The sequence below is a fragment of the Etheostoma spectabile genome, chromosome 5, assembly GCF_008692095.1.
Source record: "Etheostoma spectabile isolate EspeVRDwgs_2016 chromosome 5, UIUC_Espe_1.0, whole genome shotgun sequence".
Taxonomy (NCBI): domain Eukaryota; kingdom Metazoa; phylum Chordata; class Actinopteri; order Perciformes; family Percidae; genus Etheostoma; species Etheostoma spectabile.
Genome location: NC_045737.1, coordinates 7,276,110 through 7,303,623, shown reverse-complemented (window position 1 = coordinate 7,303,623; position 27,514 = coordinate 7,276,110). Strand labels below are relative to the sequence as shown.

The 27,514-nt window shown below is 39.9% G+C and overlaps 4 protein-coding genes across 10 annotated transcripts in view; 2 read left to right on the top strand and 2 right to left on the bottom strand.

The window, feature by feature from the left end:
* Positions 1-664: 664 nt before the first annotated feature.
* Positions 665-10,990, bottom strand: mob1a (MOB kinase activator 1A). The gene is made up of 6 exons (XM_032516220.1): positions 10,773-10,990; positions 9,304-9,470; positions 8,670-8,763; positions 7,144-7,277; positions 4,495-4,658; positions 665-2,554 (listed from the first exon to the last, which is right to left on the bottom strand). Exons 1-6 carry the CDS (start codon positions 10,784-10,786, stop codon positions 2,477-2,479), a joined length of 651 nt encoding a protein of 216 aa, XP_032372111.1. The 5' UTR covers positions 10,787-10,990; the 3' UTR covers positions 665-2,476.
* A 651-nt stretch (positions 10,991-11,641) lies between these two features.
* On the top strand, positions 11,642-16,218 carry mthfd2 (methylenetetrahydrofolate dehydrogenase (NADP+ dependent) 2, methenyltetrahydrofolate cyclohydrolase). The gene is made up of 8 exons (XM_032516529.1): positions 11,642-11,895; positions 13,398-13,582; positions 13,695-13,817; positions 14,151-14,303; positions 14,576-14,683; positions 15,122-15,214; positions 15,344-15,469; positions 15,563-16,218. The coding sequence occupies exons 1-8, from the start codon at positions 11,816-11,818 to the stop codon at positions 15,709-15,711; spliced, it is 1,017 nt and encodes a 338-aa protein (XP_032372420.1). The 5' UTR covers positions 11,642-11,815; the 3' UTR covers positions 15,712-16,218.
* A 1,721-nt stretch (positions 16,219-17,939) lies between these two features.
* arl6ip4 (ADP-ribosylation factor-like 6 interacting protein 4) lies at positions 17,940-20,743 on the top strand. Its single transcript, XM_032517122.1, has 5 exons — positions 17,940-18,256; positions 18,355-18,678; positions 19,147-19,264; positions 19,452-19,521; positions 19,605-20,743. The coding sequence occupies exons 1-5, from the start codon at positions 18,082-18,084 to the stop codon at positions 19,659-19,661; spliced, it is 744 nt and encodes a 247-aa protein (XP_032373013.1). The 5' UTR covers positions 17,940-18,081; the 3' UTR covers positions 19,662-20,743.
* A 2,654-nt stretch (positions 20,744-23,397) lies between these two features.
* Positions 23,398-27,514, bottom strand: part of LOC116690286 (membrane-associated phosphatidylinositol transfer protein 2) — a 44,568-nt gene continuing 40,451 nt past the window's right edge. For all 7 annotated transcript variants that reach the window (XM_032517113.1, XM_032517117.1, XM_032517116.1 and 4 more), the window contains 8 exons: positions 26,712-26,860; positions 26,485-26,601; positions 26,143-26,259; positions 25,896-26,044; positions 25,310-25,459; positions 25,013-25,193; positions 24,662-24,784; positions 23,398-24,440 (listed from right to left, as the gene is read on the bottom strand). In XM_032517113.1, the coding sequence (XP_032373004.1) occupies positions 24,057-24,440; positions 24,662-24,784; positions 25,013-25,193; positions 25,310-25,459; positions 25,896-26,044; positions 26,143-26,259; positions 26,485-26,601; positions 26,712-26,860 (1,370 nt within the window). In that variant the 3' untranslated portion in view covers positions 23,398-24,056. The remainder of the gene's footprint in view (positions 24,441-24,661; positions 24,785-25,012; positions 25,194-25,309; positions 25,460-25,895; positions 26,045-26,142; positions 26,260-26,484; positions 26,602-26,711; positions 26,861-27,514) is intronic.

Sequence of the window (27,514 nt, the reverse complement as noted above, 5' to 3'; positions counted from 1 at the left end):
TCTGGGCCAAGTGCCTTCCTGGTCTGCCTCTAAAAGAGTTGACATACAGCCTCGTCACAGAACCTGGGGGGGGGCATTTGATGGGTTTCTACAGTGTTGGGATGGTCTCCTGTATTGGGGGATGGCCTGCAGGCCTTACCACACAGAAACAGAGTCATTGATAACTTGTTCTTCAGGTTTTCAAAGTAGCTTCTCTTCGCTACTGTGATCCCTCTCATCAGTGTGTTTTTGACCTGGTTGCACAGGATCTTGTCCCCACCTCTGTAGTTACTTAAATGAAGGCGCCTGAGTTTGTTGTGAACCAAGGCTTATTGTTGCTGTATGTGCAGAACGTTTTAATCGACAGCAACTTAACAAAAATTGATGTAACATGACACAGGCACATCATTATGTAATAAGCCAATTACTCTGAATCATATTATTAATAAAATGTGTATTAGCTTAAATAGTTGGGTGAAAAGTTGTATTTTAATTCATATTTATAAATAAACCACTTCAGAAGGTTTGCATCATATGTAGCCATAAACTAAATATATATTTAAAAATGAAAAAAATGTATTATTGTTTGCAAAAGGAAACTGAAGGATTACAAGAATCAATACTTCACTGTTTATCCATCAATTCCAGATATGTGGCATACACAAAATTAAGATCAAAACAACAGTGTCCTTTCAGTGTTTGAGTTTTTGATCTACCAATACTGTCATATCAGACAGTTTCATTTTTGTAAGGCACAGTTTTGTTCAGATAAAACACTGATCTTATTTACAACAAATGTTCGTACATACATACTCGCACCTCCTCCCAGTCAAAAGGACTCCCCAATGATTGGACCATTATTGTAAATATATATAAAAAAAAATTTAATTCATTTCAAAGCCCTTGTTCCTTATTTGAAAAGGTAAATTCAACTATGTATTTTACATGTACATGTAATATGAACTGTAACTCGATGCCAAAAGTTGAAAAACAAAATTGTGAAGAAAAAGCAATACATTTCAAAAATATGTGACTAGATTGAAATAAAGGACTACTTATTTATTCAAATAAGGGCCTAAGAGTGGATAAATTGCAGTTAAAAGTGTAAAAACATGTTTTTCCTCACATTGTTGAAAGGCTTTCAATTTCTTAAAAAGCAGTATGTTATAAATGAACACTCTACTGCACCATATCACATGGGTTGGTTTCTGGTGATGCATTCATTTATCCAACAGCTCTTAGTTGGTAACATGATTGTCTGATAAGAATTTCTGTCCAACATGAAGAAGGTTAAGGACCCATTCCCTTGCTCAAAATTGCCAAATGAAACATCATTAGGAATACTAGCTGGATTAGTCTGTAAAAGGATGGCAGTACAAACAGCCCTGCTGTTGTAGCCAGAGTTCAGCTCAGGAAATGACCATGACACATGCACCAACACTAATAAAGACATCTGTGGAAAAACTACATATACATCAGGTCACTCATCCTTATTGTGCACAGGTGCAATCATTATTGCTCTATTTTACAATCCAGAGGGGGAAATATTTAGTAAAAAAAAAAAAAAAAAAGTACCAGCATTGGAAGATCAAATACGCAGGGTTCCACAAGTAAATCGCCACCACAAAAATGAACTAAAATGACCGTAAAACAAATAATTCACATTAGACAATTTCTGCTGTTGACATCATGATTTCTACTAACTCCTATGGGGTCTTGATTACTGAAGCTTTAAGTGGCTATCAGTAATCACTAAGTAGCAGTTTAAAAGTATCCCTGCTATCACCATATCTTGCATTTTACTATTGTCATGAAGAAATAAGCAGGAAAATGTGCAAAACACAATATTGCATGACCAAACTGACATAGCTATAATTCAGTCAACGGATGCCTTTTTGTGCCCGTCTTTATGTTAGACTGACAATACTTTCCACAAACTTGTACTGTCATGCATTTTCAATACTTGTTTAATGTCACTACTTTTCCTGCCGTTTTTACTCTCCACTTCAAACTAATGACAGACATTTCAAAAAGCTAAGATTGGAATATTTGGTCAGTCACTGTAATTACAATAGCTAAAAGTTATCAAAAATAAAATTGCCTATGTTCAGACAATCAAAACACTGTATACCAACTTCTGAAGGAAAAAAAAAGCTGGTTTTCACTTTAACTTCCAAATGTTCTTGGCCCAATATACAATATTCAGTAGGTTGCTCTTATAGACTTGTTAACCACAGTCCTGTGAAAAAATATTCTTATCACACTACACTATTTCATATGATCTAGGGTGGCAAAATGGAAGAAAGGGCTCAAAGGCAGCATAAAAGATAAAGGGAATAAAAGGAAAAGTACAGTACAAACCTTCATGAAATGAAAAGAGAGAAGGCACAGATTTGAAGAGTTGAGACTAGAAGTCATAGAGGTAGCTGAGGTCACAGAGAGGGACAAAGTAGGAAAAAGAAACGGTTTAAAAAAGGGGAGACGTGTGATGAAATGTCTATCTGTCCTTGGATCCAAGCTTCTCGATCAAGTCCTGCAGGGGAGCAAGTTCTCGCCTGTCGATAAGGTTGAACTCCTACAAGAAGGAAAAAAGTTTAATATCAGATTGATTACATTTAAATATGTTTATATGACACATTGTTGCTGCCCATACACAATCTAGAGCAGTGTTTGTCAAATGGAGGTACGCGCACCCCTGGGGGTACTTTGGAGTACTGCAGGGGGTAAGTGATTTTGTTGTTGTTGCAAAATGCTAATTTAAAAATATGCCATGCATAATTCTTAAAATAATTATACTATAATGAATAAATTAAGTGATGGATTCTGAACATCTGAAATGTAACATTTAAATGTTTTTCAGCTACAAGGTTGTTGTTTAGTCAATCCATCACTGCAGACATTGTATTGTTCCTCTTTATATACTTGGCTTAAAAACACAATTCAAAGGGGGTACATCACTGAAAAAAGTTTGAGAGCCCCTGCTCTAGAGTAGTGTGGTCAGTAACCGTGTCTGCTGTAGCATTGACATGTTTAGAGGACCAATACAATCCCTAACCCTCAATGGAGTTAACTTACATTATGTTAGTGTAACTAGACACTTTGCATAAAATCATTTTTTACACCACAAAGGCAAAACTCCTCCTGCAATGTCCAATTTTCTTTAGCCCCCTTTAGACATATAATCTGGGAAATTGCTGAGTTAATCGGTTTGTAATGACTTTTTGGCTTTCATGCATAGGTCTCTGTTGCAAAAAAGATCCATGCGGACTCTGTTCAAACATGACAGCACTGTTGCAGTAACCATGCTTGCACAATAATTAACATCTGGCAAAGATGAGAATAGGCGTTGCAGGGTGGTAGGGAAAGTAGTTCTCAAACTTTTTCACATCAAGGACCCCTAAACTGACACAAATTAGACCGCGGGCCCCCATCTGATAAGAATCTTTGTCCCAGGGTCCCCTACCTGAAGTTTTGCTTTTGGATGTGTTAATACAGAAAGTGAATGAAACCCATGAGCTTCATAGTCATACGATCAGGCATTGTGTTACTTTTACTTTTATTCCCCTTTTTGTTGGGGACCCCCTGGAACCCCTTCAAGTACCCCGGACCCCACTTTGAGAACCACTGCTATAGAGCAAGAGATTATTCACTGCCAAATCTCATTAAGATGTCTTGTTATCTTGTTTGTAGCACAGAGAGAACAGTTCTTGTATTCAGTGTAGGATCAGTGTCGAGCAATTCTAACAAAAGTAGTGTAGCTAGCAAAGGGACTCTCTTCGGAGTCTAGTCTGCTGTCTTTAAATCTTCATTCTAGGTCTGCAAGATTAATCGTATAAAATCGGAATCTCAATTTAATTTTTAAATAACTTTGATTAAAAAAAAAAAAATCATTCAAACATTTACATTTAAAATTTGTTTTTTTTAATGACTTCAATTCTTATTTAATGTAACGAGCCGACTGCATCACTAACACCACTACTTTCTTCTGGGAGTTTTAAACATAGACTGTATAAAATAGATTTTAAAGCGCTGCAACGCTCTCCCTTCTCTTTATCGAAGCCTCTGTGTTTACAGGCTTGTGGTGATGTGCAATATGTTATAGGTGCCCAAAAAATTTTTTGGTAGAGTTTTGTTTTGTAAGGGTTCATGTGTGCAATAAACATTACACTTTGTGAGAAAAAAAATCATGGCAGAGAATCGTGATATCAATTTTGAGCTAAAGAAAATTGTGATTCATTTTTTCACAGAATCGTGCAGGCCTACTTCATTCCCATTCCTAGTTTGACTGGTTGACACACTGTACTGTATGCACATCACCCATACAATTATCATTATTTTGTTGATTCTTTTACCTGTATTATTGATTTTATTCATATTGCCATAGCAACTTTTATGGAAAAAGAAACGTTTTTTAATAATATAAAATCGGCAGAGCCTATATTACAGTGCATGTCTGGATGGGGCTTTAAATACACAGCAGTGATTAAACCCTACATTGTAGCAGGGTTATCTTACCTGAACAAAGAAAATGAAGTGCTTGAAGGAAGTGTTGAGGTGGGCCTCCTCCTGCAGCTGCATCACAGAGTCAAAATGTTGGTGGTAGATGTGAGCGTAAACCCGGAACAGACGCTTCAGGATGGTTTTGGCCACAGACATGAAGTTCTTGGGAAAAGGAACTCCTGTGGGACAGTAGGTGCAGGGAAATGCTGATGTTAAGAGAAGAGCATGTGCTGTTTCTAATCAAAATTCTAGCACAAGTATGGACAGTAGCAGAAAAATCTCTTCATCCACACAAAGTTACAAATCAAAATGTACACAGCCTGCAGAGAGGGGAGATACCGCGCAGTCAGACGGTACTGGGACAGTGACACATTTTTGTTGGATGTTTATTTGTACCACATTGTGTTTGCAATGAAACGCTGACTAGGAGATATAAAGTGCCAACATGTTACATTCACACAATTCCTACACTGTCCATTTTATTGAATTGTAATCTTTGTATACACTGTCCTTCAATTCCGGTGGACCAAATAAAACGAGACATGTTAACAAACTGTAAAAAAAAAAAAAAAAAAAAAATGTAGCCCATATTTTGTAATTATCCTGTCTAAAGTCTACAACACATGGACTGCAGTCATCTTCACTTCCTGTTTGTTTTGGGGGCTCACTGCTCCAGTTGGCTCTTCATTATGTGAGACACATCAGCTTAGATGTCACACAGAGCGCTACAAAAATCCTGCCACATCCCATGACAATTCCCAGCTGTGTGTGAGATAACTCTCTTATTACCTCACCCATTCCAATATTGCACTATTATGCTACTTGCACACTGGCGGTGGTGGTGGTGGCTGGTCCCCTGTTCACAAAGCTGGACCAGAGGGTGCGTGCCAATTACAGCGGTATCACACTTCTCAGCCCCCCTGGTAAAGTCTTCTCCTAGATGCCGGAAAGGAGGGTTCGGCCAATAGTCGAACCTCGGATTGAAGAGAAAATGTGGATTCTGTCCTGGTCATGGAACAACGAGCTCTTCACTCTCGCAAGGATCCTGGCAGGAGCCTGGGAGTATGACCAACTGGTCTACATGTGTTTTGTGGATCTGGAGAAGGCATAAGACCGGGTCCCCCTAGAGATACTTTGGGAGGTGCTGTGGAAGTATGGGGTGAGGGTGTCCCTTCTCAGGGCCATCCAATCTCTGTATGACAAAAGCGAGAGCTGTGTCCGGGTTCTCAGCAGTAAGTCGGACTCGTTCCAGGTGAGGGTTGGCCTTCGCCAGGGCTGCGCTTTGTCACCAATCCTGTTTGTAATTTTTATGGACAGGATATCAAGGCGTAGTCGGGGATCTCATCGTTGCTCTTTGCAGATGATGTGGTCCTGATGGCATCATCGGCCTGTGACCTTCAGCACTCTCTGGATCGGTTCGCAGCCGAGTGTGAAGCGGCTGGGATGAGGATCAGCACCTCTACATCTGAGGCCATGGTTCTCAGCAGTAAACCCATGAGTGCCTTCTTCAGGTAGGGAAAGAGTCCTTACCCCAAGTGAAGCAGTTCAAATACCTTTTTACATTCAATTTATTACACCGTTGTGACAAAAAGAGAGCTGAGCCAGGAGGCAAACCACTCAGTCATCCGTGAGGAGCTCAGAGTAGAGCCGCTGCTTCTTCGTGTCGAAAAGAGCCAGTTGACGTGGTTCAGGCATCTTGTAAAGATGCTTCCTGGGCGCCTCCCTAGGGAGGTGTTCCAGGCACGTCCATCTGGGAGGAGACCCCGGGGAAGACCCAGGACTAGGTGGAGGGATTATATCTCCAACCTGGCCTGGGATTCCCCCAGTCGGAGCTGGTTAATGTGGCTCGGGAAAGGGAAGTTTGAGGTCCCCCGCGACCCGACCCCGGATAAGCGGACAAAGATGGATATTTTATTTTGTTATATATGCTGTACTATGTAGGTTGAACATTTTATTCTACACTTTTATATACATATACATTATTTTCATTCCTCTAAGTATATCTTTTTTCAGTAGTTCTGGCATTTCATCTTTTGCTATATTATTTTATCTTATTTATTATTTCTAGAATAATTCTTGTATTTTCTGTATGTGTGTATGTCTTTATAACTTGCTTCTGTGGGATTAATAAAGTCTATCTATCTAACTATCTATCTATCTCCTGTAAACATTGGAAATCAGCTCATTAATTACATAATCATTGTTTCATTCTAAATCCAAATGAATAGCCCAACTACCCTCTGACTGCTCTGTAAGGCCAGAACCTGTAGCAATAAGTTTGTTGTCTGGGCTTTCTTTCCTCACAGAGCCATACACATATTTTACACACATATCCTGTACAATAAATTCAGAAACCACAGAATAGCATACAGTGTATATAAAATAACAAACATATCCGAGTCTAAATTGTTGGACAGAAAAATATAGTTCTGAAGATCAAAGACAAGAAGTCAATACCTAAAAGGGTAAAAGTAAAGTTACAGAAATGTTATAGTTGTGTATAGTTGCCTGGTCTGCTGGAGAACAATGTAACTACAGCCTGTTTTGGTGTTGGGTTTTATTCTACTGACAGGATCTACTGCGTAATTCAGAGATAATAGCGTAATACACTTTTACAAAAGTGGAAACTGCATCCAAAATCATCCCAAAAAGCTTTCAACTCACCAATCTTGGAGGGAAAAAGTGTCTCATCATCCAGCTGATCCTGCACCCAGGTCATCAGGTAGTCAATGTACTTGGGTGCAGAGCATTTGATCGGCTTCTTAATATTGGTGCCATCAGCCCAGTGATATTCATATCTACAGAGAACAAAATTAGTTGGCACCTCTTGAATTATTGACTTGGTTCATTAGTTACAGGAGAGTTAGATATGAAACAACATGAAAGCTCTAGCTATAACATGCACTCATTCTGCCTTTCTGTCAAGACATAACATCATTTAAAAAAAAAAAAGGAGCAAGAAGGGGAAATGCAAAAGTATCTATTATCATGTTCTTGACGGCAGCTATGTCAACAGGAAGTGAACTGAGGTCTCTTCCTCCTGATTACAGACAGTCTTAGCTGGAGAGAGGATAGAGGAAGTGCCATATCTAGATTCTAACCAAACAGCATCTACAAGGAGGGACCACATGCAAAGTTTAATTCCTGTTTTCCCCATGTGACAATCAAATGATGCATTTTAATTTCATTCACTTTAACCATTTAAGCCATTCAAAATCTGAATCCATAGTTAGGTTTTTTTACCGCACGACACATCATTTCCCAATTCTGGTCAAAACTATGTTATGAAGGCGATGTTGACTTAGATATTGCGTCATAAAAAAACACTTCAATTCAGTTGTTCTGTTGTCAGTGTACATTTAGGTTCAGTCTAAGATTATTTATGACGGTTAAACTTCTTTAAACTCTTTAGCTTTATTTCATAAATGCCTGTAATCACTACATGTAATCCCTACTTATTGTTCAGTTCTGGTACGCTTCTCTTGTAAAGTAGTGCTTACCTGCCTTTAGCAGTGTGGTATTGTTTTACAAAATCATATAGACTGAATCACCATGAAGTTGCGCTAGCACAAAAGTCACTTCCAAGTAGACAAATAACCACTGGACCAACCAATTGTGGAGATATGTGAAATCAGCAAACTTGTTATTGTCTGCTATCATTTTCTGTGACGTCTAAAGAAACTGTATATAGTTAAACACAGAAGTCCAACCTATCTGATGTTTCTGCTGTGCTGATTTTCTGTACTGCGTTGCTTTGCTAGCATCTTTGATAAACCAAATCTAGCAATGCGAACAGCAACAGCTCACCGCCCGTCGGACTAACTGCTAGTTTGGGTGGTGTCATTTTCGTATTGACGTATGAAAGCATCAAACGTGCATTTTATACGAATAAGATGAGAGTATATCCAGTTGTTCCTCGCCTCTGTGAGCTCAGCACCGGTAAGTTGTGTGCACGTGACTGCAGCAGTTTTCTACACACACACACACACACACACACACACACACACACACACACACACACACACACACACACACACACACCACACACACACACACACACACACACACACACACACACACACACACACACACACACACACACACACACACACCACACCACACACACACACAACACAAACAACACACAAACACCCACCCCACAGTTTAGAAAGGACTTTGTGGGCTGTTACCTTGGTCCAGCAGACATCACAGAGCAGCTGGTCTCAGTGCAGAACTCGGTGATGGTACCATACAGCATGTTGATCTGGTTGAAGAAATCCACCGCTGAAAGAATAGATTAATTATATTTGAGTTCTCTGGGAATGTTCATGCTCATAACAATAATAAACTAAATAGTGTCACTTTTCTATACATATAGTGGTTTTGACGTATTTTTAGACAATGTAGACAGTTTATGAACTTCTTTTTTAGAATACATTATCTACAGCCATACATAGTCATCTCAATTTCTTTATATATGTATGGCCTGCTGTAAAATTAAGGATGTGAATACAACCAAATATGGTCACATGTATGCATGTGTATGCTGCATTTTCACCTGATATTTCTGGTAGACTTTTATGTTTCAAATAATTCTGCTGTTACTACCACTGCTAACTTTGTAAATCTTAATTCTATGACCAATAATTTCTCAGTTTAGTTTTTTCTTTAAAGTTTGTTTTTACCACACCTCTCTTACTTTACCACTTGGTGATGCAAATGTTTAACCTCTAGAGTAAGAGGATTATTTAGGTTTGCAAATTTAAAATGGCAGTTTGTGAATAATGTTTTCTATAAATAGCTTTTTTGCATTCATCAACTCACTGTTGACAGCAATCCACTCATTGAGATCCTCTCCCTCAGGCAGCATGACAGCCTGCCTCAAGTTCCCACTGCCCAGCGTTGCTTCAGCGTGTTTCAGGAGTTCATACTGATGGGAGCCCTCTGGGATATTCTTCTTCGGCTTAAAGGTCTTGGATGAACGACTGCCACTGTAAAGGAGCAAACATGGAGTTGAGCAACTCTCTGTGCGCTAGTAGGACAGTGACCTCAGCGTAGGAGAAGAAGTCTTGGGCCTTCACATGTCAAGATCTTTCCTGACTGGTTTGTGCAACCAGCAGCTAGTGAACATCTATTAAATTAAAACTGAAAGATACTTGTGAATTAGTGATAGGCCGATCAATAAGACTGACAAATGCCATTTTGAGATACTCTGCATCGGCCAATAACTGCACTCAAAGCCAATTTACAAAAACGTCTCCAGACACATCTGCAGGTAGCCTTGTCAGTGTGGCGGCTGTAGAACAAAGTTAGAGCTCCTGCGAGTGTCAATTTCACCATGGTATGGGTAGACTTCAAAGCCACAGTAGCAAGCCTTCAACCAGCCAAACTACAGGGCTCTAAATATTATTAAAAGGACCTCCCTAGCCCCTCTCCTACTCCTGACAAGTACATTTATGTAAGCAAGTGTAACTGTAAAACATTGTTTTTCCTTTGTGTTTTGTAAAACTATGCTGCAAGTTATAGCCTAACATAAGACTAAACTATAACACTAAACTGAACACAGAGACAATAACAGTGTTAATTGTTAATTTAAATTTAGCAATTATGTGTCCCATTTGTTATTATTATTAATAAATTGTTGTACTTTATCACGTTTTAAACATGTTTGTTATTATTGACAATGATATCTGCATTACGTATCGACCCTCAGCGGCCCTGCTGTCTAAGGCATTGAAAAACCCATATCCATCGACTACTACTGGTAATAATCCAGAATTTGTCAAACATCAACTTGTCCCGGCTTGTTTTCAGTGTGACAGAAGTATGACTTCTGTGTCACGCAAATTAAGTTATGGTGATTACCCACTTGGTGCAACAGACAGGAAATGTGACAGTATCGCTGTAAACAACGGGACAGTTTATCACTTTGCTCGACGTTTAGCAACCTCCCAACGAGGTCAAGACAGCAAAGATGTGTATAATTGATGACTAATGCGAGCATGCATTAAGTTTACTTATAGCTAGTTGGCGAGTACTGGGAACCTATAAATAAACACAGCTCACATATGTACGACGACAAATGATAAGCCTAACGTTACGTAAGAACAATGCGGCTTACGAGTAACCTAAACTTATTAGGATTACAATGAGGTTAACGTTAGCTTTTTGTTTTCGGTCACGGTGTCTTACTTTGAAGCCAGTCACTTCCCTTAATGGAACTTCGTAGAAGCGTAGCTAACGTTAACCGCAAGCTCCGTCTGTAACTTAGCAAGACTGCTAACTTTACTTACAACAGGAAGCTCATCTTGGCGAAGCAGTCGTCGGAAAGCCTCGATTACAACTCCTAACTCTGGTTTAGTAAACAGAGATTTGTTTTACAAATAGACAACCACTTGTCAGCGATGCCTGCTAATAGTAACGTTTAGGCTAACATGAACTGCACCCACAGTGGCTCTTCCTCTATCGGCTCTCTGTGGAAGCCCGGCAGGCAGACTGTCGCCCCCTCCCGGCTGCATGGGGCTACTACCACTCGCCACACGCTGTGTCTGATTACCATATTTTGTCACCAATATTTTGTTGTTTTTTTGCAACAAAAATAATGTTTGCATGCACCTGAGCTAAAATGTAGGTCTATAGATAGAGAGATATCTCTATCTATAGACCTACATTTTATCTATCTATAGATATAGTATATATTATCTATAGATAGATATATAGATAGATAGATAGATAGATAGATAGATAGATAGATAGATAGATAGATAGATAGATAGATAGATAGATAGATAGATAGATAGATAGATGCTATGTGTGAAAAGTGGGTTGGGGCCAGAAATTACCAGAAACTAGCTGACAAATATTGACCAATATCGTCAATGGTGGAAGTAATTAGGCAGTACATTGCTCAATTTGAGTAATTCTGAGGTATGTATACTTTACTTGAGGCATTTATTTATACCGTACTTCCTCTACTCTACCACACCTCAGAGGAAAATATACTTTTACTCCACTATATGTATTATAGTTATAAATTATGTATTTATGTTATCCTTTTTTTTTACTCCACTACACCTCTCCTGCTGCTGTATGGACGGTTCATTGAACACCTCCAGAAGACTATCATCTACACATTAGAGGTGTGGCAGCAGATAACGGTGACGCATGCACCACACGTCCAGGGGGGAGGGCTTTAAAGGCCCTGCTCCACATCTTCCTCCTCCACAGCACAGACGTCGCTCTGTCAGCCGGGTGGAGGTGTGTTACGTAACCAGCCGCGGTTTCTCTCTCTTCTCTTCTCTTCTCTTCTCTTCTCCTCTCCTCTCAGCCGGTCAGAATGGCAGCGATCAGGACTCTCAGGAAACTGTGCCAACACTCCCAGCATCAAGTCTGTAAACTGCACACGTCCGCCTCGAGGTGAGTGCGACCACCAGTTCGAAAATCTGATTTAATTTGGGTAAATGGAACCCCATATGCCACTTCTAATGTTACATGTTCCGCGCGTTTTCTTTCCAACATGAGACGATATGTTTATAGATATTAAATATATATCAAAAATGTTTTACTTTATTTGCCGGTCTTGTGTAAAGTTGTGTAAACACGGATAAAAGATCGCGCGTTTTCTGATGGGGGGGTTAGTTTGATGTTAATGTAGGATACTAAATGTCCGCAGTTGGTCACATTCTTGTGGGCCCCTAGCGTCATGCCGGTAACATTGCAGCTGCCGGTTGGCTGATGAAATCGGACTCGCTGCTTGCACCCAGAAGCTTGAGGACCCAGGTTTCAGCTGGAGACCAAGGTGTTGGTCTGCACTCAAGGAAAATAATACATGCATATTCATTTTGGTCCTGGATGACATATGGAAGAAATATTGTATGGTATTTATTATGAGAGAACATCAGACATATGGAAAATTTGCAGCATCTCGTGCAGGTATTTATTGGAAACGTGCTGAGTTCAGCGTGACTGAGATAAATTTAATAATCTAATGTTACACACACGCCCTGCACATGATCTACAGCTCCTAAGGCACAGGATGGCTCATTTAAAGCTATGGCATGTTATGCATGAGTTATTACCTTTTTTAAAAATATTATATACAATTTAAAAGCAAAGTTTAATTACACATAAACACAACTAACTTTCCATTAAAATACACACAGCACCCAGCAACATTCACAGAAGAATAACATTTAAATTAATAAAAAAATTAAACATTAAAACTAACAAAAGAAGAAATAAGAAGATGTTTTTTTTTAACTCTTACCTCACTTAACATGTCTATGCGGCCATACATTTAAAAAGAGGCATTATCTCCTCAGTAGACCGACTTTGAGTTTGAATTCATATGGGGTTAAAGAGCCCTTTGCTGCCCTGAAATCTAGGCCCCATTGTCTCACAGCATTTTCATACTTTTCTGTGCAGTTTAATTAGTTTGCAGAATGCAGTGCTTGTGTCACTGTTGATGGCTCATTACTCTTCAGTTATTAGCTAGGCCTACCGCTCTCTGTTTGTTACATAACGGATAACCGTCTCGGCGCTTTCGAAATTTAGACAAAGCAGCAGGCAGTCAACCCAGTTTGTATATCCATAAGAATGTTATACGTCAGTTTTAACCACCAGGGCTCTCTGACTGTACTTGGACATCTCTTGCTGTAATTGAATATATGGTAGTGTACGACTCTACTTTATAAGGGCTAATGAAGCACATGGCTCCTCTGTCAGGTGGAGACGTGCTGTGTCTAATTTTGGTCGCAAAATTGGTGCTTGGCCAGGCTGAATGGTTGAGACTGGTTAGAGGTTTCTGGTGTCAAAAGTTATGTTCGAAGGCAATCGAGAGTTCGAGTCTAGTTGATAATTTCTGGAAGTTATCGACCGTTTGTCGTCTGATCCCAGTCTTTTTTCATGCCAACTCTCAGACAGGAGGCGGTGGTCATCTCAGGAAAGAAACTAGCACGACAGATTCGAGAAGAGGTCCGGGCTGATGTGGAGAAATGGGTTTTAGCCGGCCACAGGAGACCCCATCTGAGTGTGGTTCTGGTGGGAGAAAACCCAGCCAGTCACTCCTACGTCCTGAATAAGACACGATCTGCAGCTGATGTTGGTAAGAAAAAACACCCACAGTCCTCATACGTACTGAATGTGTAAACACGACTTTTCTACAACAAAAGAACAAAATGTGTTTTTAGTTATTTTCTCTCTTCTACCTCCCACAGGAATCTCTAGTGAGACCATTGTCAAGCATTCAGACATCAGCGAGGAGGAGTTATTGGACCTGATCTACAAACTTAACACAGACCATCGTGTTGATGGCCTGCTGGTCCAGCTACCTCTCCCAGGTACAGCGAAACTGGAACAGTGAAACAATGAGTAGAAAGGTTCATGCTACTGTAGAGTAGGTGTTTTGTGTCATGATATGGGCTGCTGTTGTCAGCCAGGATAAAAATCAGCGTGTGCAAGTATCACTCAGCATGAGTTGGCAGCACATACATTAAAGCACTAATCTGCCACCCTGCATGCTGTCTCTCTGTTAGGATTTTCTTTAACACTTTCTTTAACACCTATGCTTAGATAAGTTACATTTGTGAACTTTAACAAACTTAAATGTGTTCTTGAAGAAAACATTTGAGATCTAGTTGTCCTGACTGTAACTTGTCTTTGTTTTCTGACAGATCACATTGATGAGCGGATAATCTGTAATGCAGTCTCCCCTGCCAAGGACGTGGACGGTTTCCACGTAGTTAACGTGGGCCGCATGTGCCTGGATCAGTCCACCATGCTCCCTGCCACCCCCTGGGGAGTCATGGAAATTATTAAACGCACAGGTAACAACCGGAGTGATTGCTTCCTTTGTCTTTTTGGGTTGAATTACTGCTGAATAAACTGTCAACTAACTGTCTGAATTTTAAAAGGAAGTTTTTCCTCACCGCTGTCGCACTAAAAGCATGCTCTTGGGGGAATTGTTAGCTCTCTGTAAATTAGAAAGTGTGGTCCAGACCTTCTCTATCTGTAAAGTGTACTGAGATAACATCCATTATGATTTGACACTATAAATAAAATTGATAGTTTTTTTTTTTATTGAATTCTTGTCTTCTAGGTATTCCTACAATTGGGAAGAATGTTGTGGTTGCAGGGCGCTCCAAGAATGTGGGCATGCCCATCGCCATGTTACTGCACACAGACGGACGCCATGAGAGGCCCGGAGGTTGGTTACTCTGCATTAAGGCTGCAGCTAATGATTATTTTCATAGTCAATTAATCTGTTGATTCTTTTCTCGATTAATCGATTAGTTGTTTGGTCGGTAACATGTCAGAAAATCGTGAAAAATGTGGATCAGTATTTCCCAAATGCCCAAGACGACGTCATTAAATTTCTTGTTTTGTCCACAACTCAAATATATTCAGTTTACTGTAACAGAGGAGAGAAGAAACTAGAAAATATTCACATCTAAGAAGCTGGAATCAAAGAATTTTAACTTTTGTCTTAAAAAAATACTCAAACCAACTAATCAAAATAGTTGGCGATTAATTTAAAAGTTGACAACTAATCGATTAATCATTGCAGCACTACTGTGCATGTGTGTTTTTAAGATGGAGGGTGTAAAATATACGGTATAAATACTAAATATTGTTTCTGTTGCAGGTGATGCCACGGTAACCATTTCTCACCGTTACACCCCAAAGGAGCAACTTTGCCAACACACTAAGATTGCTGATATCATCGTGGCTGCTGCAGGTTTGTGTTACCGTTTATTTGCCTGCACATGACAATGACTGGACTGTGTAAAACTCAAATCTTTGTTCAGTAGATTATTTTTGTCTGTTGTCTAACTGTACTGTGTGTGTGTGTTTACTGAACTATCAGGGATTCCGAACCTCATTACCTCTGACATGATCAAAGAGGGAGCAGCAGTGATTGACGTTGGAATAAACCGAGTGCAGGACCCAGTCACCGGGAAGAGCAGGCTGGTCGGCGATGTGGATTTTGAAGGTAAGGCTGGACAGAAACAGGATCATAATCCTGCATCGACATGCATGGTGTCTCGGGTGTCTGTAACGTCATGCCTTTTCTGTCTATATTCAGGCGTGAGACAGAAGGCGGGCTTCATCACCCCTGTGCCCGGAGGTGTGGGACCCATGACAGTGGCAATGCTAATGAAGAACACCATCAAAGCAGCTAAGAACGTTCTACTGTTTCCTCCAGAGAGGATCCGCATGGCGGCTACATCCTAATGGGCAGGAGAAAGTCCAAGCCATAGTGACACATTCCACCCTCGTTATTTTTTACTTGGAGCAACCTGAGGACCTTCATTTGCACACGGACTGGAAAGATGATAGCTTTAAGACTTTCTTCCTGCTGGCATCTTTGATCTCTTCTAACTTCAAGTTCAGCCATGTGTAGACTGTTACATTCACCCACGCAGCTATGTTTTATGTAACAAGGTTTTCAGCATTTATCATTTGCAATTTATTTTGGGGGGGGGTTTAAGCAATCTTATCGGAGAAATATTATTTTATTTATTACTACATTGACCTATTATTTAAACATTAAGGGAGGCAGGTCACAGCATATATTGGCCTGTTTGTTGTGTTTTTTTCCCATTAGTTTAGCCTTATGTACCAAGAGGGAAAAGGGCTAACATCATCAGGAACATCTATATTTATCAATATACAAGCTTTAAAGATTCACAATTGCCTTTGTAAAATTTTTGAAATAAATGCTACAAATATGTTAGCACATTGGTGCTTTCTGTGCAAACAGATTATCTCTTCCTGTACATCGTAGAACAGTGACCATAATGTTCTCCTATTATCTTTACAGTGTCAGATTCACATTGATGCACTCATTCCAAATAAAACTCACATTTCAGACACTATCATTAAAAGTAATGGCCTGTTAGTACCAATATTGAATAACCACATATTCCCACCCCCACCTTTTTGGATCCAACGTCTGTATTTGGAATGATATGGGCATCATCTACATCTATATCTATGGATAAATGGTCTTTCAATTAGAAATTAACTTCTTCATACCGGACATTTTATTCTACACCATTACCCTCCTTTTCCCAAATCACAGCCTGATTGACAGAGTCTAGTTATCTATATATTAAAAAAAAAAAAGATTCCACACATATCCGCCATTCCTTTAACGCACTAACTCATTTAAGCGACATGGAAGCAAAGAGACTGGGACAACAATACTCAATGATTAGTGTGTCCCAAATAGCCGATACACTTAAACTTATCTAGGCCAGACCTTCACCCTTCCTTCACACACACAAGGTCAGAGTCTCCCACTGAGACTTTCTTTCATCTGTTAAAGTCAACGTAACGTCGACCTCATTCAACCTGAGCTGACCCCTCAGGTTATTTATTGGTGCTGTGGGAGGTGCCATAGATTGGAGACATGGAGAGGACCTATTGGGGTCAACAGGTGACGTGGTTTGTGTGGGTTCATTGAGTGTGTAAGGGTTAGTTTGGGTCTCTGCGTATTTATAGGATGGATCTTTCTAATCTGCTTCACTACTTGGACTTCTTTTCATTGCCTAATGGAAGATATTGAAAAGAAGAAGATAGAAGCAGAGGACATAATTATATGATAATTAATCTGCATACTAAACAGCCAAATAGGCTGGTAAGTGGAACACTGTTTTTTTTTTAACAAATAAGAAAAACGTTATGTCCATGTAGTCTAAATTCAAAGTAAGATGTTTCTTTTTTTAAAGGACAACAGTGACACCAACTATCTAACCCAGTTCAGATTTATGTAAAACATGTATTTGAATATAGTGTAAAGCAGTGAAGAATAGTACAATAATGTCATATTTCAAACAAAAAACAATCGTAGAACATAACTAAATACAATTACTCAAGTATTGTACTAATGCAAATGTGTACAAATAGGTCTACGTTCAGAGGGAAATGTTTTCACTAGATTTACTTGACAGCTGTGCTCATGACATATGATCAGCTTGTATTATATGATGTATGGTTATTGATGAAGCCAGTGTTTCCAAGTTGTGTTGCTTTAGGACCTTTTAAACAAAACAGAGCAACGTAAGTAGAGCAGTTTAACCAAAAAGGGATTTTCCTCTCTCACATTGTTGTCACATTTAAGGTTTTCTATATGTCCAGTATTTCAGAAGAAAAAGAAAAAAGTTTTTTTTTTATGAATAATCAAATAACATTCTAAGAAAGGTCATTCTGCATGATGAATAGGCCCATGTTTGTCAAACTTTAAGCACACCTTTCTGTTAAATCTTCTGTACTTCTATTTAAATTTAAAAGATAAGTATCTGTAACAAAGTAAATGTACACAGGTGTATTGATAGTTTAATAAAGTATTGAGTTGCCAACACGGTAAAATGACCCAGAACTCAGCATGTCGCTACATTCAAACCGTAGACAGGTTGGTTTCAACTAGGAACTAGGAACCTTTATGTTGTCTTTCCGGATACCGACGGTAGGAAATTGGAGACGCGTACACTTCCGTAAACTCACGGAGCCAGTCTTCAATGGCTGCTGCAGCACACTTTCTTCTATATATGATCTTCAAGCAGGTTTTCCGTGTGGATTTAAGTTCACTCACTTGTCTCAATGGATCGCAGCAGGTCACTTGACAGCGCTGGCAGAGAGAAAAGACACGAGAAGAAGAAGAAACGGAGACGGTCCTCCTCTTCTTCTTCTTCTTCTTCTTCATCATCATCGACGTCGTCTTCCAGCAGCAGGAGTCGAAGCAAGTCGTCAAAAAAACCATCTCACAAAAGTCAAGGTTGGGACTATAAAACATATGTAAATGAGAAGCTTAGACAGCAACGGAAGCCTTATTATCAAAAACCTCTGTTGAACTTTTTCTTCTCTTTAACTCAGATGTAAAAACACAAAGAAAGAAGCGCAGAAGAAGCTCTTCTTCTTCCTCATCATCCAGCTCTTCGTCCTCATCGTCTTCATCCTCGTCGAGTGATGAAAAGACAAAGAAGAAGAAAGTTAAGGCTAGGAAGAAGAAGTCGAAGAAGAAGAAGGCGAAGCTGAAGAAACAGAAGAAAATGGAGAAAAAGAAGAAAGAGAAACAGAAGAAGAAGGAGAAGAAGAAGAAAGCAGAGGTGGTGTTGTTGCCCACTCCCCCGGCGGAGAAGCCTCCATCCTACCTGGAGGTGTGGCAGAGCGAAGAGGGGACAGTGGAGCTCGGGCCTGGTGGGACATTACATCACTCCACCCAGTGTCGTTTATGTACATACATGTATATAGTATGGGTTTTAAATGCCCCATCTGGTTGTTAAAGTGATGTAGAATAATCAGAATTACTTTTTTCCTCACACAGCAAATTTCATTTCTTTAGGTTTTTGACTGTTGGTTAGCCAAACAAAAAATGTGTAAAAAAAGTCTCCTTATGTTATTAAATTTGGGAATTTCTTCTGACAATTTATAGTCTAAATGACTAATAAATAAAAGTTGCAGGCCTAATTTGGACAGTTTAGATGTTTGTTCTCCACCTAAATAGATGGGTGGATAATTAAGCGAATTACATACCTCACTATTAAAAGTATAAATGGTGTGGTTGACAAATTCATATTGTCTCACATTATCATACCGGTAATCACCTAATATGCATATCGGAAGAAAAGGCAAACTAGTGCATTATACTCTGGTTTTTCTCTGCAGTCATGACAGATGAGCAGAAGGCCCGACTCTCCACTAAAAGGCCCCTGACCAAGGAGGAGTACGAGGCCAGACAGAGTGTGATCCGCAGGGTGGTAGACCCAGAAACCGGACGGACCAGGTAAGCTACAGAGTACACAGTTTACAAACCACAACAGGTAGGTGTAGAGGAGCAGTTCACCTGTCTGTTCAGATTCACAGCATGATCAAACACTTTCTATTCCAGCCTGACCCCAAATTTCCAAGAAAAGCGTATACATATAATTCTAACATTATGATGTAATAATGAATGACGTTTCTTCCTCCAGATTGGTGAGAGGCGAAGGAGAGATCATAGAGGAGATAGTCAGCCGAGAGAAACACAAAGACATTAACAAGGTACAAGAGAAAGTTTCAATAATGACCTTATCATATCTATCTAATGTATGAACAGTAACAGTGAACGTCCATTCATCCAATAGCAAGCCACCAAGGGAGACGGGAATGCCTTCCAGAGGAAACTGGGACTCAACAAGTAGAATATGCCATGACCTTCTTCAGGACAGCAGCCTCAAGGAGCTGCATTTTACATCATAATTTCAAACAGTTGCCTCTGATTTCACTGTACAGTAGTGAAGGTACAAATTATAGAGGTCATGTAGAGTAATGACTATAATCCATGTAAAAGCCAGTATCTCCTATTGATTTGCCCTATTAAATCTGTGCGGGAGTTAGTGAGAGATTTTAATGTTTTGATCCTACGGGGATCTGCAAAAGGAACTCTACGCAAGGAAGAAGTCCCACATTTGGTGATTAACGCTTATTTGTTTTATCCATGTTTGTACATTTAAGGTTCAATCCTGAATGGACAGCAAGTACGATTGTCAGTTGTCTGTACTTGTCAGTCAGTCAGCTGTGTGACTGCAACAGACCATTCAAATGTTTTCTTAATTGGAAATAAACCGTTTCATGTTGTACTTTTAAATCAAAGACATTAAGAAGATTGTTTGAGTGTTCAGTAGCTTGTCTGACTGACTCTTTTGGCTACATACCCTACACCCACTCGTAGATATATACTCATCTTTACGTCTCACATTTTGGTTCTCTTTGGTTCTCAGAACAAAACTGCATTTGTGTGAACTGATTCCAAAAAAAAAAAAAAAAAAAAAAATGTATTACCTACAATTAATTATCCTTTATTTAAATACGCCCTGATCTCTGAAGAGACTACCCTTGTGATATTATTTTCATGACATTACCATTTTGAGTGTGAAAAAAGGCAAAAACGACTGAATGGTTCTTTATATGTTCTTTATACACTGTACATAAAAGCACGAGGGAATGGACAACAAATTATCCAAAAACCTATAAGATACATATCCTGTACAATTAAAATATTTACCAAGGTATGTTGCATATATATATATACAGCCCATGAATGCTAACTGTTTATGTAACAGTGGTTAACATTGCGTTAACCTGGGGAACAGATTAAGACCGATGCAGCACAGATTGCCTAATGTTAGTGAAATATGTTAAACAGATTTCTCCTTTGTACATTTCCTTTTAAGTGCAAACAAGCCAAAGCCTTTTAAGAAAAAATATGGCCTTTTCCTATTTCCAAAAAGTAAACAGTCTACCCTTTTCCATGAAGTCAATTCGGGAGTGAGCAGTGTTGGTTCTAGGCCTCACAACACAATGGCCAATGTAAGGCAGAAAAGGGAAATTTAAGGCCTCTGGTAATGTGTGTGTCAGTAGCAGAATCAAAGCGATTGCCCAGAGGTATCTAAACTTTACAGATAACTACACCGCTTCGTCTTTACATTCTCTGGATTTTAATATCCAGGCAATTCAGAGGAAAGACATAATATGGTTCAGTAGATAATCAACTTAAGATGTGTGCATGTTTTACAGCATTGCCTTTCCTTTTATCCAAAAACTATCAATGTACAAACAGCCATTCTTCAATCAGCAGCTTTCAAAAGAGTTTTATATATGGCTTTAAGCCAAATCTCAAAAATGGTCAAAATGCAGAGGGCCTGTAAAACAGTTTGAAATTACACTTTTCTTCACCAGGATAGCTAGAAACAGCCCTGGTCAAGCAAGTTCTATGTACCTATGCATAGGGATATACACTTAGTTATCTAGCATTAGGGCTACCCTCATTGATATAAAAGGGGTGGTCAGATTATTAGAAACACCTCTCAGTATAACACAATACAATTCAACAGCATCACAAACTACAGCCTTTAAAATGCCCATCAAATTGATCCTCTCTAACACAGTTAACACATTAAAATGTTTAAAGAAGGATTTGTTGCAGGACTGCATTTTTTGTTTTTTTACATACTGTAAGTGTACCTTTTAACATACTGTAAGAGTACCTAATAAAATGGCAACTGAGTGTTGATTTCTGGGTCACTTTTAAATGTTAAGTGACTTCATCTAAACCTCAAAGACAAAGTTAAGACGGATCATGTCTGTCCACAAGAAAAAACCTGCAGTATTATTTCACACCATTATCAGGTCAGTGGCACTTGTGAGAAATCTCTACTCTTTTTCAAAAATGGATTCTACAAATGTTGCATGTGTGCCCTGTGCGTTTGTTGAGTGCTAAGATGTGTTCAGATTCCCTCTGCACTTTGTAGAATAGGTGCCTGTTGAACTGATTGTCAATGCACTGTGCGGTGTTCCTCAACACAATCGGTTTGATCTTGTGGTGCAGTTGAGTAATATTGCACATTTCCCTTACATTTAAGCCCATATTGGTCCATTGCAGTCAGCTCTATAAATGCCTATTAGAGGGACAAATAAACATCATTTGAATGACTAAATCACAAATGTTGTACTCTTGTCAGGAAAAATTGGCAAACAGCATAACGTTAAGTCTTAGCTCTGTGTTCCTACTTTTGACAGCATTTTGTACAGAATATACAATTTTCAAATTGTTCTTCCTCTAAAGGCGCAAAAGGAGAACAGAGAAAAGAGACCTTAACCTAAAGAGGATTATCTAGGAGCACATTCAACGCCTAATGTACAGCTTAGGGATAACCAGAAAGAAGCCATATTCCAAATATTCCAAAATAGATAATAAACATACATTATATGACACAAGATAACAGTTCTGTTGATAAATTCTGGTGATCTGCAAGATAACATAATAAAAATACAATACTGTGCCAGGCAAAGACCTCTTTGAGTTTTGGCTGCTGCAACTGAAGTTTGAGGAAGAAAAACAAAACCACATCATAGTTAAAGTAATAATAAAAACACATTTTGTTCACAAAATCAATATATTTTAAAATATCTATATCTAATCTTAAATAATAATCAGCATCATCAATCATTAAAGTGTATCCTGAATGAGGTGGTGTTTACCCCCAGAGTGAAGAAGACACTTAACACTGGTCTTCAGTGGACCAGATACCAGATCTGCACTGTCACGTAACAACTATGTACAAACCTTGTTAAACCGTTCAACTACATAATTACACAATCTATTCCGTTTTTCACAGGAGACTTTAATCATTTCCTCTCTGTTCACGTACAGTATATTATTCTATACTGTTTACTTTGGCACATTAAACGTTTAGTAATAGGAGTTTACTTATAGCCGAGTCAATCATTACTGATTTGGGAAGGTTCAGCAGCGCAGTGTGGTGAGATGTGGTGAAATGCTATGAAAATCCCAGGAAATGTTTAAGCTGCAACCATCATTAAAGGGTAATTTCGCAGTTTGCTTCATGTGATATTAGGATGGCTCTTTGGTCTGATGGACGACTAGAAAACAAGCTAAACTGAACTGTATGGTTTGCTAAAACATTATTCAGTCATCGTTTGTTCATGTTGGCTTGCAGAACAAATAAAAATAGTTCTTTTTTTTATGTTGATAAATTAAGCTTTTATTCTAAAAACAAATCTGAAAAAGATAAATTTTTGTCTAAATCAGGGGTCTTCAACGTTTTCCAGGCCAAGGACCCCCAAACTGATGGCGAGATGGAGCGGGGACCCCCTAATTATATCAAACCGGTCCTATAGTGCCATGTGTGCATTGATGACTGAAAGACATCTTCTGCCTCCATTTATCTGTTTACTACAGTGTGTTGAATTCAAGTTAATGTGTATTTAAAGACATTTCAATCAGTGGAAAAAATTGCAGGGGGGGGGGGGGGAATATAAAAAAAAAAGTCTAATCAACCAAAACTTTCGCGACCCCCATGCAGTACCTCCGCGGACCCCCTAGGGGTCGCGGACCCCCTGTTCAAGACCCCTGGTCTAAATGATTTTGTGTCTGTCTGATCACACTGAGAGAAGAAACACATTCAATCCAGTTTTACCTGATTCTCCGCTCTGCTCCCAGACGTGAACATATCTGGTTATCACATAAAAATAATTTTTAATTTTCGTAATTGCTGTGCTTGGGGTGTCAGTGTCAGTTACAGTGCGGGATTAGAACAGTATCCGAACTGGGACGTGATGCAGGCTGTCTGTAACCGCTTTGTGTTATTAACTTAAATATACAGCAATGGGGTGCTTGTATGTGTAACCATCTCCACTCTAAAAGCCCGCTGTTGGAGGAATACTGACCTTGTAATCAAGAGTGATCAATATTTACTATACAGTAGAAACAGTCTGGATCCCTACAATATATGCGTTTCTGGTTCAGGAAGATGCTCCTTGAAATGCCTGTTGAGTTTTGTGTCTGTTGTATAATAAATATAGCTGTAGCCTCTGTTCATAAATATCTGAGTAGAGTGTAACTGGCATTAGTTTATAAAGAGTGGTTTGTAGCACCTATTGTTTTCATTGTGGTATTTACCCCTCTGGTGCAAGCCAACTGTTTTTCACTCTTTGCATTTATCTTTGTCATGGGTCTCTTCCTCAGCAATGTATACTTTTCATCCCTCTCCCAAAGGTACTCAGTCTTCCTGATCCTATTTGGGGCTAAGAACGCCGGGTTCCAGCTTGGTGCTGCTGCTGCGGCCCCAGCAGCTGGCTGTGATGCTCATGCTGCGCTGCGCTGCTCCCTGGCTGTGGCTGTGAGCGCACTCCAGCCGGTCCCGCTCCAGCCTCTCGCCGTCTGATTGGCTCTGTGTGCGTTCTGGCCTGTTGTGGATGCTGCCTGTTGGGGAGCTGGGGGCCGGTTGGGAGGAGATGGTGCGCAGCAGGTGGTTCCTCTTCCTTAGGAAGTCGCTGTTTGCACCCAAGCCAAAGCTGCCTTTACGTAGCACCATGCGTGCACTGCTGGACTTAGCTGGCCGAGAACGGTGGCTGTACTCCAGCTGGGACAAATGAGCCGCATAGCCCTCTGTGATGAACTGTTGAGAGGATCAGAGAAGAGACATCATGTCAACTATGACATATAAGTTTTGGTTTAGTTAATCGATATTTATTCATTCAGTTAAATGAGTTAATTGGTTGTAATAGTGGCAGTATTATAAACTAATTTTGGTATTTACTTTAATATCCTTGTAATAAATGAATTCAATATTAATTTGAAAAGCAAGATCAATGTATGAAATAAATAATCAAGTAGTACCTGGCACTGCATCTTCTTGGAGGGTCTCCCGACGATGTATATTTGGGAGGGAGGGATGCCGACGGAGGTGTAGACTGAGATGTCCTTGGTTGATCCGTAGCCAGCGAAAATCTTCATGTTAACCTGGGATCAGCCAAATGAACACGAGAACTGTTTGGCACTCTGTATTTTTTGCGATTGAGATAATATTTATCTCATAGCTGTACAATGTCATCATTATTTTAGTTTTCCCCTCTAGTATGTTCCTTATTCATTCCACAAAGATCAACACTACACATGCACACACTATGGTACTGCACATAGACCCCCCCCCCCCCCCCCCCCTCAATCCTCCCTTTCTCCCAGTCTGACCTCTGTCAGGGACTTGAGGAAGTTGGCCTTGTGTCTCAGCGGGTCGTGGACCAGGCCGTCACAGAAGGAGACAATGCCATGAGGGAAGTTGTGCTGAGACAACCAGGCCACTACCCGCTGCTTCTGCATGTCTGGTCGTCCTGTCACATAGATGATCATATAGCCTAAATCTTGCCAGTGCCTGCAATGAGGAGGAACAAGACAACAGAACTGAGACATAAATAACAATGCAAAATGTGCTTCAGTTTTTAAAGAGACTCAAACCCAAGAAACAGGAGAAGAAGAGCAGCTAGGTACCTGACAACATCTACAGCTCCTGCCCGCACTTTGGGATCACTGCCCATGATTGACACACTGGCAGCAAATGACCCGTCGATGCTGAATACAACAAACTCAGTGCCACGTGGAACAGCTGTCAGGTAGCTGTCTGCACATGTGTGGTCACCCCTGAGGAATGAAAAGAACAACAGAAAGTAAGGAAATGGAGAAATACCAAGTCATTGTTTCATCTCGACAATCCACTTGAGGACACTGAAACGCAAGAATAAAACTGAGCTAAAAACAAATATAAACCAAGCTTCTTGATAAAATGCCTGAAAAATAGCCTAAATAATTCAGTAAACTGTGATATGCCATCAGGGTTTGGGAATAGGCCTTTTTTATGCTGTAACACAGAACATATACAAACATGAACACGGAAAAAAACACTGCAAAACATAAGCACAATATTGCTAATGCCACACCCCGGTCTGGAGGGTTAGGGTTAGACATTCTCCCTCACTACCACTTTCAAAACCCCACTCCAAATCCACCTATTTAAATCCGCTTTGAATCAGTGATTTATTCTCCAAATGGTCTTTAGAAATGGTCAAACTAATCTCACCTGACAACCATTTTGACTGGGTAGACGCCAATGCCCAGACGTTTTTTCTCTGGGATGGCAAATGACACACGGCCACTACTGTTAGTCACTTCTGTGTTGAAGTACACCCATTCTCCTGATGGGGGCTGGGTCATGATGTGGAGATCAACCTGTACAGGATTACAATACCATGAGCACAAAAGGTGCAGACACAGACATTACTGACGTCTGTCTATGTGTGCTGTTGTGGTGGCGAAAGAGAGATCACCTTCTCCCCGGCCAAGGTGACCATGTCCAGAGGGCCGTACATAAAGCGACCTGTCACGACCTGCTGGGAGTCTTCTGTGAACACCGCGTCATTAATGCGGTGGTTGGCAGTAACGTTCTATCAAAGGAGTGAAAGAAAGATACATACTGAAATGTAATTTTGTCCATGGCATTTAACAAAAAACAAGTTGCTGATGTTGACTAGTCGTAACACATTTTAAATTATTTGGCATTTTTTCTTCATTTAATGAGATTTGATGGATGAGAAAAGAGATCAGAGACAAGGAAGGAACTCAGGGTTTTGTGTCCCCTGAGACTTAACTCTGACACCCTGATTGCCTACCCTGATCTTCACAAGGGTCCTCTTGCGGAGCCACTTCTCTCGAGGTTTAGAGGGAGTGAATTCAGTCACTTCCTTGCCATCAAGCTCCAGGATGCTAGAGTTTTCATGCCTCATGACCTACAGGAGAAATTTCAATGACTCATCTTCAGTATCTCTGAAAAGGACTAACAGGCTGCTGGTCACTTATGAACAGGCCATCAGTGATAAGTGTTCTTATGTTGGCTCACCTGTCTCAGGAGAAACGATACAACATCAGTGGACTCCCAGTATGATGCGTGGAAGAGGTGCGGTAAAGCCACTGTGGGGAAAGCGGTGAGAGCATCGGGGCAGTACAGGGCAAAGTCCAGCCGCTTTGTGCCCCACCAACGTGCTGCAACTGCGTTGGGAATGGAGTGAATGGCACGTAAGGTGAAACTGTAAGAGTCAGTGTGAGATATGCGATGCCATGCGAAGATGCAACACCCCTGAAGCTGAAGAAAAAAGACAATTTCCATCCTAAACCACAAAATCAACACAGATCTCAGCAGTTCTTCAGCTAAAAGAAAGAAATCGGAAGAAGGAAGTTAAGGAATTAGTTAACAGGAAAATCAAGTGCAGGAGGAAGAAAAAGAAAGTTAATGACACGTGATTATGTGAGCAACTGAAGAAGTTATTCATGTTAGTATGAATATGAAAAAAGATGATGGATTTGGAAAGTTTTATTCCTCATCAATTTAAGTGATTGCCTCATGTCCTAAGGTTAAGAATTCAATCTTTTTTCTCAAGATTATTTTTGGGCATATTTTTTTAGGACAGCTGAGAACATAAAAAGGGGAAGAAAAGAGTCATGACATGACATGAGGTCAGAACTGAGCCCGCGGCTGCTGCGGTAAGTACTGAGCCAATGTACGTGGGGCGCGATCTCAACCAGGTGTGCTACCCAGGCGCCCCCTTATGAATTAAATTTTGAAATTAAATTAAATTAAATTAATTTTTTGAAATACAAGGGGAGGAAAAAGAAGCTTTCTAGAAGAGCAGCGTTGAGTGTTTG

Excerpts from the sequence above, each read along its gene's own strand:
- arl6ip4 (XM_032517122.1), top strand. The coding sequence starts at position 18,082 with ATGGATCGCAGCAGGTCACTTGACAGCGCTGGCAGAGAGAAAAGACAC. Across the intron at positions 18,257-18,354 it reads ACCATCTCACAAAAGTCAAG|ATGTAAAAACACAAAGAAAG; the intron begins GTTGGGACTATA and ends TCTTTAACTCAG. Across the intron at positions 18,679-19,146 it reads GACAGTGGAGCTCGGGCCTG|TCATGACAGATGAGCAGAAG; the intron begins GTGGGACATTAC and ends TTTTCTCTGCAG.
- mob1a (XM_032516220.1), bottom strand. Across the intron at positions 8,764-9,303 it reads TGAGTGGATTGCTGTCAACA|CGGTGGATTTCTTCAACCAG; the intron begins GTGAGTTGATGA and ends CTATTCTTTCAG. Across the intron at positions 7,278-8,669 it reads GTGATGTCTGCTGGACCAAG|ATATGAATATCACTGGGCTG; the intron begins GTAACAGCCCAC and ends TGTTCTCTGTAG.
- mthfd2 (XM_032516529.1), top strand. The coding sequence starts at position 11,816 with ATGGCAGCGATCAGGACTCTCAGGAAACTGTGCCAACACTCCCAGCAT. Across the intron at positions 13,583-13,694 it reads ACGATCTGCAGCTGATGTTG|GAATCTCTAGTGAGACCATT; the intron begins GTAAGAAAAAAC and ends TACCTCCCACAG. Across the intron at positions 13,818-14,150 it reads GGTCCAGCTACCTCTCCCAG|ATCACATTGATGAGCGGATA; the intron begins GTACAGCGAAAC and ends GTTTTCTGACAG.